At 46.5% G+C, this 13402-nt stretch overlaps 1 protein-coding gene across 2 annotated transcripts in view; it reads right to left on the reverse strand.

Moving 5' to 3' along the window:
• The window catches only part of GPT2 (glutamic--pyruvic transaminase 2), a 39108-nt gene extending 30696 nt beyond the window's left edge, over positions 1–8412 (reverse strand). For both annotated transcript variants that reach the window (XR_014784728.1, XM_084813023.1), the window contains exon 1: positions 7655–8412. Coding sequence is in view for 1 of the 2 variants with exons in the window: in XM_084813023.1 (XP_084669149.1) it covers positions 7655–8002 (348 nt within the window). In the remaining variant the exon portion in view is untranslated. The remainder of the gene's footprint in view (positions 1–7654) is intronic.
• Positions 8413–13402: the final 4990 nt, after the last annotated feature.

Consider the following 13402-nt stretch of genomic DNA (forward strand, 5'->3'; position numbering starts at 1 on the left):
AAAAGAGTTCCTATTACAGAACACACATCCATCTCATTTTTCTCTATGCTGGTAAAGAGCCAAAGAGCTTTCTAGACATGCTCTGCAGAACTTGTACCACACCAAGTTAAACACAATGCATCTGCCACTTATAGGCCTCAATGAACCTCATTTTGGCCTGCATTCAGCTCAGTAGAACATAACAGCATGTAAACCTGCCCAAGGGCTTTGAGTGTGCCTGGTGGAGCCTGTTTTTCTTTGAAAGCCTGACCCATGATATATAATGAACCATTGTGGTGTAGACATTATGGTGTCGTGGTCAGAATGTTGGACTGGAACTTGGGAGATCCAGATTCTAGTCCCCGTTCAGTCATGAAGCTCACTGGGGGACTTTGGGCCAGTCACTGACTCTCAGCCTAACCTACCTCACAGGGTTGTTGTGAGGATAAAATGGAGAGGAGGAGGGCCATGTAAGCTACCTTGGGTTCCTTGCAAGAGGAAAGAAGGTGGGATATAAATGTAATAATAAAAATAAATATGAACCATTACAAAACCCTCCCTTCAATTGCAAAAACAGTTCCCTGCATGGCATGGGAGTTTGCCAAGAGAAGTGAAGGCTTGGGGCCGGGGGGGGGGGGGAGAACAGAAAATTTCAGAAACAACTCCCCCTCTTCCAAAAATCCCTGTGAAAAACAGACCCCCTTCCCCATGGTTTCCCCCCCGGTTTTATTTTTCAGGCCTTCACATCTGCAGTTTCCATTTGATAATAACAAACTCAAAGCCCCCTTGGGTGTATGAAATTAGCTGTAGTTCTTTGGATCATGGCCACATTCACGACTCGGCATGGCAAAGTCTAGGAAAATCTACCCTGGGCGCCGTTTATGGTCCATTTCCCCCATCCCCCAGTACAGAATTAAAACTTTGGGCCAAGTATCACCCATTGTTTTCATCCACTAATGTTGATGCTCCAGACCAGCCTTCCTCAACATGGAGCCTTCCAGATGTTTGACTTCAATTCCTATCAGCCCTAGCCAATACGGACTGTCATCAGGAATGCTGGGAGCTGTACTCCAAAACATCTCGAGGATACCAGGTTCAGGAAGGCTGCTGTACACTACAACTCTCTTTACTTCCAGCCAGCACAGCCAATAACCATGCTGGCTGAGGATGATGGGACTTGCATTCCAACACATCTAGTGGGCACCAAGTTGGGGAAGGCTGATCAAAAGACAAATTATAGATCCAGCATTGATTTTTGGAAAACACAGATTGTATTACTGCTATGAATCACTGCCTTCTGAGTTTGTAGCCAGCCATGTGCTTACACAGACTGGGTAAGAGAGGATTCCTTTCGCTGTGGTACAGATAAAGGAAAGCATTGCAACATTCACAAATTTTGCTGCACAAAGTTTTACACTGGGGGGTATGAGAGGGCAGATAACACGAGCAAAGCAGTGACAAAGCCGATATCTGCTAGAGAGACTTTTTTTTCATATTTAGGGTTGTTGCAGTGTTCTTGGAGATACAATTAGGGCACAATCCTATGCATGTTTCGACAGAAAAAAGTTCTACAACTCCCAGCCTTAACTCCCCTTTCTGACATATCATTCTCCCTTCCCACTGTTACTGCAGTGGCAGGGTGGGGTGGGGATGGTACATTTTATTTGCCTTATGGCATAATCCTATGCATGTTTAAGCAGTAAAAAGTCCTAAAACTCCCAGCATGTCTGGTGGGGGCATGCTGGGTGTTGTAGGGCTTTTTCTGTCTAAACAGGCATAGGATTGCACCTTAACACACAGAAAACCTAAATGTGGATTGCTTGTAATTAACATTCTTCTGGGTCGATTTAAAGGGGGAGGGGAGTATTTTTACACTACACTTACTCTAATAGCCAACATTGACCTTTCTAAATGTAGATAAACTGGATATGATAGCTGTATTTATGTATTTTTAAAACACACAACTCCTCCAAATTACTCTTTCCCTATCATGGAAGTCTATGCCTGGTGAATTCTTCATCGTTTAATGTGTGTGCGCATGCATGCATGAAGACACACAAGCCTGAAACCTGAGTAAACTCAAGAGAACTAAAGTAAACTAAAGCTGAAACAACACCAGTACTGGGAAGATAAACCCGATGCTTACAATTGCCCAACTTGAGACTCACATGACTGAATGTTCCTCCCTACCTGCTCCACAAATCCCTCTACAAAGAGAACTAGAGCATCAAGAAGAAGGGTCAGGGCCGGCCTTACCATTAGGTGGAGTGAAGCAGTGGCCTCAGATGCTGGGGTGGGCGGAGATAGGCAGTGAGATGAACATAGGACGCCACCTTATACCCAGTCAGAACATTGGTTCATCTAGCTCAGTGTTGTCAGTGCTGATTGGCAGCAACTCTCCTGGATTTCAGACGCAAGTCTTCCCTGGTCCTGCCTGGAAATACTGAGCTATGACGGTGCTGGAGAACAGAGCTGTGTGTGTGCCATACAACCTGTCTTGTGCCTCTTAAGCTGCCCTGCTACCCTCAGGTGTGGCAGAAGACGAGTTCCTTTTGCTGGTGTTGAAGTAAGAGAGCTCCTGAATGTGGAATTCTGGGGGAGGCCCAAGATCCACATCTTGCCCTTCGCCTCAGGGAGCAAAATGTCTTGGGCTGGCCCCAAGACGGGTTCTGGCCTAACCTCCTGAGTAACATGGTAGCTTTTGGCATGGAGGGATTTTTTTTTATTTTGGCGTGGAAGTGCATTTAATCGTGCAAGCCCCCACCTGCAGCAGTACAGCCCACATTCAGATTGATCACCTGGGTGAGAACCAGGTTCTAGCAATGCCCTAGCTTAAGCAGGATTGTAGGTAGCGATGTTCATTAATTCAGCAGGGATAGCCCTTCCTAAATGGATGAAATTATTTTAACATTTACTTAAACTCTACAAAGAAAAAGAAAAACCCAGAGCACAAAGCCTCAAATGCCCTGGCCCAATAAACACACCCATACTGCCGGGAATACCAAGGAAAGAGCTCACTATTCCACATGTAACCATCTAGTGCTGAGGTCTCCAACGTGAGGCCCGTGGGCTCCAATGTGCCCAGACACCTCTTTTTGCCCCCCAAAGGCTCCCTGCCCTTCCCGATTATTTTATTTCTTAAGAATTTTAATTAATGGGTTTTTTTAAAAAAAACAAACTGGGAGGTCGGCATGTTTCTCTTGGCAGGGAGTTCCATAGCCTGGAGCAGCCAGAGAATGCCCTCTCTCGCGTCACCACCAAACGTGCCGCTGAAGGCAGCGGTCTCGAAAGAAGGGACTCCCCTGAAGATCTTAAGACCTGGGCAGGCTCATTTGGGAGAAGGGGGTCTTTCAGGTAGCCTGGTCCCATGCTGTACAGGGCTTTATGGGTCATAGCCAGCACCTTGAACCCTGCCCAGAAACAGGCCAGTAGCCAGTAAAGCTGCTGTAACAAGTCATGTGTTCCCTGTAACCGGCCCCAGTCAACTGTTTGGCCACTGCTTTCTGGACCTGCTGAAGTTTCAGAACAGTTTTCAAAGGCAGCCCCACGTAGAGTACATTACAGTAGTCCAAACAGGATGTAACCGAGGCATACGTAATCGTGGCCAGATCAGGCATCGCTGGTGCCATTCGATTGTGCTGCATTCACCAAGGCCATTTCTGGATGTTTCCACAAGGAATCCTGAAAATGTTCCACTGGTGAAAGATCAATTTACTTTAGTACTTCTGTAACACCGAATGATTTGGGAATTAAGGGAATTCAACTTCTCCTTGAACAGGTATACAAGCATTTCAAAGCAGGGGGCCAAACCAACTAGCTGAAAACCAGGATGTCTCTGGTTCAAATCTCATCTCTGCCATGTACTTACTAGGTGGTCTTAGGCAAGCCACTTTCTCTGAGCCTCAGCCCCTCCATCTACAGTATGGGGCATAATACTGACTTGCAACAATCCTGCTGAACAGGGATGGGGGCCTGCAGGTGTTGCTGCAGCTCCCATCATGCTCATGTTGGCTAGGGTCGATGGAAGTTGCAACCCAACAACATCTAGAGGGCTAGATGTTCTCCACCACTGCTGCAAAGTAATAATTACAATTAGATAGTGCATGCAAGGTACTCTGAACTCTTGAGAGCACTATACGAATGTTAAGTATTTTTACTGCTCTTCAAAACGTCCTGTTGATTTAAACCAGCCTTCCCTAAGCTGGTGCCCTTCAACTCCCATCAGCCCCGGCCAGTATGGTCAATGGTCAGGAATGCTGAGAGTTGTGGTTCAAAATATCCAGAGGGCACCAGATTGGGGAAGGCAGATTTAAACAATCTGAGCAAATATTTTAAGATATACAGCTTGAGAAAGGGATTCAGAATGGAGAGGGAGAATGAATAAATTTCATTGGTAGAGGTTTCTTACTCCAACAAGAATCGACTCCAGGTTAACTATAAAGAACCTTTGAAATCGTTACAGTACAATCATATATGTGTCTTCTCTGAGGTAAGTCCCACTGAGTTCAATGGGGTTTATTCCCAGGTGAGTATAGGATTGCAGCGTTAATGTTTGCAAATGACCTTAAGACCTTAGTCTCATGGCACCTTAAAAACTAATAGATTTATTGTGTCATAAGCTTTTGTTGGAACAGATTCTGAAGAACTGAATTGTTATATATTACCACATTACATAAGGCAACAGGATCCTTGATTACATCAGAGGGCAACAGAGGTAGGAAAAAAGTAAATATTATTTTATGAAGTATATGATCACATTCTTACACAACTGCATGACAAAGAAGGTGGGAGCTGGCCAATTGTTTTTCTCTGTGTGTCTTTTTAAGAATTTCTGATTAAGTCTAGCAAAAGCATTATGGTGCGGAAAATTGAAATGATTACATCATTAAGTTTGAAGAGTACCATTCTAGTTTCCCACTTCTTTAAATATACGAAGACCATGTATTGTTCTTTCCTGAGTGCAACATGAAGTTCCTGTGGTCACAAGAAAAGTCTGTTTAAAAAAGGACAGCAAACATTTTTGGTGTTGTGAAAAAAACCCAAAGGGGAGCTTTCTGAAAATTGTCTCTAAAACAGTTATTGAAAAACAAAATGGTCCTCACTGGTTTTAAGGAAGTAGAAACTTTATTTCCCTGCTCATGTATGAGTTTTATGTGGAAGCAAATTTCACTGAAATAAACTGAACTTCAATGTAATTGGTACAATCTAGACTACAGAATATTTAGGCTGTAATCCTAAATACACTTACTAGAGGGTAAGCCCAACTACTTTTTGAGAAACTTACCTCTGAGCACAAAAGGTTAGGATTGCCCTATCTGGAAGGTGAAAAAAAGTATTTGAGCTTTGCCATCCTTTTAGAAGGAAGAACGGGTAATTATCGTCAAAGTGTGGCCAAGGGGGATTATTAATTTACTGAACAAGAATTTATTCCCGATATGTTCTGTTTATACACATGTGGTCCAGTATACACAGTGTCTTACAGTGTAATCCTAAACATTTTAACCATAACAAGGGTTTAGCTCACAAGGCTATTATGATGGCAATACACAATGAGCATATTTCAGATTGTAAACTGTAAATCCTATTGAAGTAGTAGTTGCACAGTCCAGGTCAGCGGGATGGGACACAGAAAGACCAAAGTGCATTTTGGGGGTGGGTGGGATAGAACTCACACTACACTTTTAAAGTTTTATACATTTACACATCCTAAAAACATATTTTCTCTGAAATCCTATTGATTTTGATTGAGTTACCTTTCAAGAAAGCATACTTATTATTATTATTATTATTGCAGTTTATGATTAGTTCAAATTTGCATTTGAATAGGGTCTTTCCTTGAAGAAAAGATAGGGGTCCAGCCAAGGGAGCCGGAGCTACTTTATGTGTGTGTGTGTGTGGGGGGGGGGCACTTCCCTTCCTTCCTCCCCCCCCAATCCCCTGATATAACAGAAGTATCATATAACTAGTTACATGCAGCTACAGAAGCATGAAAAGAGCCAGTGTGGTGTAGTAGTCAGAGTGTTGGACTGGGAGCCAGGAAATCCGGGTTCTAGTCCCCACTCGGCCATGGAAGCTCACTGGGTGACTCTGGGCCTGTCACAGACTCCCAGCCCAGCCTACCTCACAGGTTTGTTCTTGTGAGGATAAAATGGAGAAGAAGAGGAAAATGTACGCTGCCTTGGGTTCCTTGCAAGAGGAAAAAAGGCAGGATATAAATGCAATGAATAAATAAATAAGTTGCAGCACCTTTTTAAAACCTTTTGTGGCAACAATAAGGGGAAACACTTGGATGGGGTGGGGGTGGATCCAGAGATTCAGTCCTCCTTAGAGTAGATGTAAGAATTTCCATACGGTAGCCATGTTCATCTCTTGCAGCAAAAACAGCCAAGGGTCTTGTGGCACCTTAAAGACTAAGGGCACAATCCTATGCGTGTCGAAACATGCATAGGATTGGGTCCTAATTCATTTATTCTGGCATAAGCTTTTGCCCACTTCATCAGATGTATGCACTATTTATTACTGAGAGTTTCAGGTGTATAGACGGTACATATGGGTGACTGGGGTGAATAACCATATAGCAGAACTATATACCCTGAGGTCGAAAGGCGATTAGACACAGAAAGTGACAATCACATTATTAGTGGTCATTCACAGTGCAGTTGTTGCTGGGAGCACAAACACCCTGGCACTAGGTAAGCCCATTAACACAGATCTACTTAGTCACGACTAACGTATGTCCCATTGATTATAATGGGTATTTTCCAGCCTTTCCGGAGGGGGACTCCTCTAGACCTGCTGGGCTACAACTCCCAGCATTCCCCAGCCAGCCATGCTGGCTGGGGGATGCTGGGAGTTGCAATCCAGCAGTCTGGACGCTCCAGGTTGGGAAAGGCTGGTCTGTGCGAAGTCTGGATCCAACCCGCAGTGTGCATAGGTAGGATTCCACTGTTGGCCCTACTTCGAGTAGACCCATTGAAATGAATGGGGCCTAACGTAGTCTAGACTAACTTAAGACCCATTCATCGTAATGAGGTGACTTAACGTTGGATGCAACCTTGTGCGTGCCGAAGGCGGGCGCTGGAGGCCCGGGAACGAGACCATCCCGAAAACCTGCAGCTCCCCGCGGGGCTCAATTCTGCTCCGGGCGATGATGACGCGAGTTTCGCTCCGGCGCGCCTCCTTCTTCGCCGCACGCCGGCTGGCTGGCGGGCCTCCCTCGCCTGCCCCAATCAAGAGCCGCCGCGGCGGAGGAGTGGCCCGGGGGCGCGGCGGGCCAGCCAGGCCGGCAGCGCGGAGACCCGCGGGCCGCGAAGGGAGAAAAGGGAAAGAGCGCAAAGCGCGGCGATGGCTCCCGCAGCCCCTGCGGCGAAGATGGGGCCGCCCCGCCCGCTCCTGGGAAGACCCCCCCGGCCCTGGGAAGACCCTGGGAAGACCCCCCCGGCTCCTGGGAAGACCCCCCCGGCTCCTGGGAAGACCCCCCCCGCAGCCGTGCCAAACCAGCAGCGCCAGACTGGGGCGGGTGCGCGTGTTCACGGCACGTACGCACGCGAGCCTGCCGGCGCTTCGGGGCTGTGTTCTGGGCGAAGCAGCCTTCCGCCGAAGAAGCACCCTAAAACCACAGTAATGATAATAATCCCATTCATTCCGCCTGCGCCCGCCCCGGCCCGGCCGTCACCTTCCGGAGCTCCTTTTCGATCTCGCCCGCTTTCAAGACGATGGGCCCCCGCACGGCGTACTCCACCGCCTTCACCTGCGGGTTCATGGACTCCAGCGTGAGGATCTTCTCGCGGGCCGGCTTCTCCTTGACCTGCAGCGCGGAGGCCTTGGCAGCGCTGTTCCTGCGCACCGGCGCCGACTGCAGCCCGTGGGGCCCGGCCGCGAGGCGCTGGTGCGGCCGCGGCTCTTTGCCGGCCGCCAGCGAGGCGGCGAAGCGCGCGGGCGGCTCTTTCCTGGCGTGCTTGCAGCAGCCCGGCCGGGCGGCGGCGGCGGCGGCTCCTTTGGCCAGCCCCGAAAGGCGATGCATGCTCGTCCGCTCCGGAGGGTCCTTTTTTCCCCAAAGGGGGGAAAACGTCAGTCCCACCCGCCTCCCCCGAAAGAGCTCTCGGCTGGCGCGCAAGCGATGCAACCAGACCTCATGAGCAATCACACAACGAATTAGCGTCGCCTGGTTACAGAGGCACGCTCCGCTTCCCTTCGGCAAGCAACTTTTAACTGAGAAGAGGGCAGCGTTAGGTCTTCTCGCAAGGGAGATCTATTGCGATGATCTCGCCCGAGGAGGAGGGAGGCTCCCGACCATCGGCAACGCTTCGCTCCTCGGAATCTGTTCTCCGCGGAGAAACCACGTCCCGGAAAATCCCATTCGGCCGCACATCCCCTCCTGCCCCAGAGCCAACTCCACGCCCCCCGAGTACCGTCTTCTCACCTCCCGTCTATGAAGGTGTAAAGAGATTGCACCAGCCGAAGCAAGCGGCCGCGCTGCCTGGTGGGGCTTGTAGTTCTACGCCCCAGGCGACGCCAGCCCAGCAGCGCCAGGTGGTGGAAGGGGATACTACCACGCCCGGCATCCCCTCCTCGTCAGCTCAGCTGGGGACATGGTATCTTCCTTCTGGCTTTGAGTGTGGGAAGGAGAAGCGGCGGCTGGGTGCTGATGAGAGATCACGCCACAATGGAAATGCGCTCACCCTAAATGTGAGCTGGTTTTGGTTTTCATTTAAAAAGCAGCAGCAGCAGCAACTTTGTTTCCCCTGATATGTTGCGTATTCCTCCCCGGCTGCCCGGACCCAAGTTGCACAACTCAAGAAGCAAGAATCGCAATCGCAGCCGTTGTTAAAACGGTGCTTTACCATATTGCAAAGAAAAAGACATAGCGATACATTGGAACGGACGCATTTATTTGCGTAGGAAACTCTGGGTAGGAATTTCCGGAGGGGAAGCCTGTGTCGGTCTGTTGCAACGAAAGCAACACAGAGCCTTGTGACACCTTGAAAACCAATGCATTTATTTTGGAATAAGCTTTTCGGGGAAACCGATGCATCTGAGGAAGTGGAGACTGTCCATGAAAGCTTATGCCAGAATAAAGGTGCAATCCTATGCATGTTTTCACCTCCCTTTCTGTTTGGGAGAAACATAGTTTAGGGCTCAATCCTATGCATGTTTAGACAGAAAAAAGGCCTACAACTAGAATTCCCCAGATAGCTAGGGAGTTGTAGGACTTTTTTTTCTGTCTAAACGTGCATAGGATTGTGCCCTGGGCTTATAAAGTGCCACAAGGCTCTTCGTTGTTTTTCAGTAAGAATATGTATTTATGGAATTCCAAAGGCCATGATTTTAAGGTTCCAGTCCTATTGTTGTTGTTTTTTTTAAAGCAAAAGTGGCTGTGTCAACCACTCTTACTACGAGTCCCCTGGACTGCAAGGAGGTCAAATCAGTCAATCCAAAAGGAAATCAATCCTGACTGCTCATTGGAAGGACAGATACTGAAGCTGAAGCTCAAATATTTTGGCCACCTAATGCGAAGAGAAAAGTCGCTGGAAAAGATCCTGATGCTGGGAAAGGCTGAAGGCAAAAGGAGAAGGGGACGGCAGATGATGAGATGGCTAGATAGCATCACTGATGCAATTAATATGAACTTGAGCACGCTCCAGGAGAGAGCGCAGGACAGGAAGGCCTGGCGTGCTGTGGTCCATGGTGTCACTAAGAGTCGGACACGACTGAACGATTGAACAACAACAACAACCATAGGGCCTGAGGATGCTCAGTGGCCAAGGAATGCTGGGGACAGAATGGAGTATCCTGGAAAGGGGTGTGACTGGCTGGCTGGCACCCTGAATAGAGGCACTGAATAGGGATCAAGGCCTAAGACTAAATGAAAAATAAAATAAAAGTGGCAACAACTATCATTGTGCAAGGAAAAGCATTTATGACTCACCGTGGGCCACTACCAAGGATAAGAGAATAACACTAAAATGTTTGCACAATTCACTGGGCCTATTCAGCATGAGTGTTTTTCCAGTGATCTTGCTTATTTTTTTGACATGGAAAATAACTGTGCAGTCTGTCTGATCAACTTACACACTCACTTGAGTGACTTGAGGAAAGGTGTGTGCATTTGTGTGAACAAACCAGAAAATAGAGCAGTGGTGCTTTTCCATTTGCCATGAATGATAGTTGTGTGTACTCAGTGCTTTTTTTCTGGAGAAAAAGGTACCAGAACTCTTGGATTACGCTTCCTTGGGAGTAGATGGAGATTAAATTGTAATGAAGAGCATTAAAATAGAGGACAAACTGTGTGTGTGTGTGTGTGTGTGTGTGTATATATATATATATATATATATATAATAGAAGGAAAGGTGCCGGAACTCAGCCCCTGTGAGTTCCACCAGGAAAAAAAGCACTGTGTGTACTGATCCACAGCACATGGCATATAAGGCTTGCCTTAGGGACGGATCCAGACTCAGTCATGCCTAGAGTAGACTCACTAAAATCAATGGGACAAGTGAGTCAGGACTCACTTGTCCCATTGATTTCAGTGTGTGTGCTCTAAGCATGACTGAGTCTGGATCCAGCCCTGTGGATTTTTGTGCTGCTGCCCTGTCTATTAGGAATTATAAGAATGATCAAAGCTAGCTCATGCGTTCATATGACACCCTCCTGGACATAGTTAATAGGCATTTCACACAAAACCCAGTGTATGTGCTTGTGATGAGGACACATGATTAATTTGGTGTGGGTGTGTATATATACAAACTGTTTGTTTTTATTAAAGAGAACTGGTTTTCTTCTCGAATATTGAAAAGCTGCGCTAGCAATATATAGTGCGATCTTGTGCATGTCTACTCAGATTTAACTCCCATTGACCTCAATGGGCCTTTCCCGCAGGTAAGTATGTATAGCATTGCTGCTGTAATAATCAGTGTTACAAACCACAATCCTACCTGAAACCTGATCAGCAAACTGTTTAAACAGGAGCTGTTAGATTTAAGGTGCATTTTCCAAATATTCTAGTATGTGTGACTTGTTTCCACATCGAGAGTTCTTATTACTCCCATTGAGAAGATGCTGCATAATTATTCTCTCTTTTCCTTTTCAGTTGATGTTTTGGTGGAAAGAAAAAAAGAGAGTGAAGAAGTGGTGAGAAAACATGGGAGGGTTACAAATGAACGATGTCATCATATGGGTCCCCTATAAAAGTCCAGGAATGAATCTGAAAGCACCTTGTCTGTGTTTATTGCAGGCAGTTATAGGATAGCAGACTGTGACGAAACAAACTATCATTATCTCTGTCGCTGTTAACAAAAAGCTGCCTGGATTTTCTTGTCTCGTTGAGTAGGTTGATCATTTGTTATATTTCATCAGGACTATTTGCAGGCAGTGCTGTGACCTTTGCAAAGTGCTGAGGTAAATCGTCTGTGTTCGCCCGTTTTGAAATTTACTTAATTGTTGAATGTTACACAAAGAGTTTGCTTGTGTCAAGTTAAGTAAAGAAATGAAATGCAACCATTTAAAAGCCTGTCTTCCTATTGCCATCATTTCATCACACTGTTGCAAATCTCAGACTTTCAAATGCTTCAAGACGTCTAGCGCTACCTTTGGGTGTTTCTGAAATATGAACATATCAGGACAAAAAAATCATCACAATTTGGGATTATTGCTTAATATTTATTTAGCTTAGCAGTGTGCTACATAGTTCAGCGTGTCACTCATCACAGAATTGACATCAGTGTAGTAGCCTTGCAGTGTAAGAGAGGCAGGGCAAAGACAGAGAGGAGAGAACAAGATTTAATAAAGTGGGATGATATTAGCTGATCAGACACCTCATAGTAATACTAAGGCAAAGTACTATATACATTTTAGGTGTACAGTAGGTGAAGCCTTTATCTAGAAAATCCTCGGTGTTCAAAGTGGGCCTTCAAAAGGAATGTACGGCTCAATTCTAAGCGTTAGTCTGAAATAAGATCCTTTGAGCCCCAATCCAGCCATCTGGGGTTCTCCAGATGGCCATGCCTCTTCCTGTAGCTCCACCCCTTCTCACCAGCCATTGATTGTTTGGTGGTTTCCTGGCTTTTGTGCAGCTTTTTCCCATTCTAAAATTTTGGATGCCTCGTCTAAGGCTTAGTTACTGGCAGTAAGAGCTTTAAGATAAATATGCAGCTATTTTTTGTGTTTTGGCCCTGCCCGTTTTGCCTTTAGCCCCTCCTACCACTGGAATGTGGCCCCTGAAAGCTTTTCCAAAATGGAATTCAGCCCTCAGGTTGCCATAGTAAGTGTGTTTAAGGTTGTAGTCTTAAAAGGGAGAGGATAGAGCAGCCTTCCCCAGACTCCGGTTGTATCCTTTGGGTTGAATTCATTGTTAATCTAATGTAGATCCTATTCATCTCAATGGTTCTACTCTAAGGGCTTCTTCACATGGAGCTTTTATTCTGCTATTGAGATTGGTTACTCATGGAAGTTTGAGGGTCCTTTAGGTGACGTTGTTAACCTCCAGGGCATCTCCCGCACTAAAAGACCTTTATTCCATTTTTTAAAGCCTGGAGATAATGAGCTATCAAATTACCTTGCTTGAGTTCCCTCGTGAAAAGAGGAAAACCCACAGTAAGAGGAGCTAGACCAATGAAACATATGGAGGACTCAGATAAGGGTGAAAAGTGTGGGCGGAGGAAGTGAGTATAAAGGGAGTCCGTCATGATCCTGCATTTAAAACCAAAGCAGAAAGCCCTGTTTTAAATGCAGGATTTTTAGGCTGGTGTAGAGATGCTGTAAGTAGGACTAACATGGATATAACCCTGGTCCACTTCAGGCATTTTGGGCTACAACTCTCAACATCAGCCCCAGCCAGGGATGATGGGGATTGTAGTTCAAAACATCTGGAGAGCACCATGTTGGGGAAGGCTGGGATAGAGAGAATGGAACTGAAACAACGTTGGGAGGGAGCGACATAGCTGATGATTGAATGACCTGTTGAAATTTGAGTGTTGTTGTTGTTTATTCGGTCAGTCGCTTCCGACTCTTCATGACTTTATGGACCAGCCCACCCCAGAGCTTCCTGTCGGCCGTTGCCACCCCCAGCTCCCCCAAAGTCAAGTCTGTCACCTCCAGAATATCATCCATCCATCTTGCCCTTGGTCGGCCCCTCTTCCTTTTGCCTTCCACTTTCCCTAGCATCAGCATCTTCTCCAGGGTGTCCTGTCTTCTCATTATGTGGCCAAAGTACTTCATACCTTTAATATCATTCCCTCAAGTGAGCAGTCTGGCTTTATTTCCTGGAGTATGGACTAGTTTGATCTTCTTGCAGTCCAAGGCACTCTCAATTTTCCTCCAGCACCACAGTTCAAAAGCATCGATCTTCCTTCGCTCAGCCTTCCTTATGGTCCAGCTCTCTCGAAGGTTACTATGGGGAATACCATTGCTTTAACTATGCCGACCT

The sequence above is a fragment of the Heloderma suspectum genome, chromosome 8, assembly GCF_057233095.1.
Source record: "Heloderma suspectum isolate Gila_16-S chromosome 8, 16-S_ref, whole genome shotgun sequence".
Taxonomy (NCBI): Eukaryota; Metazoa; Chordata; class Lepidosauria; order Squamata; family Helodermatidae; genus Heloderma; species Heloderma suspectum.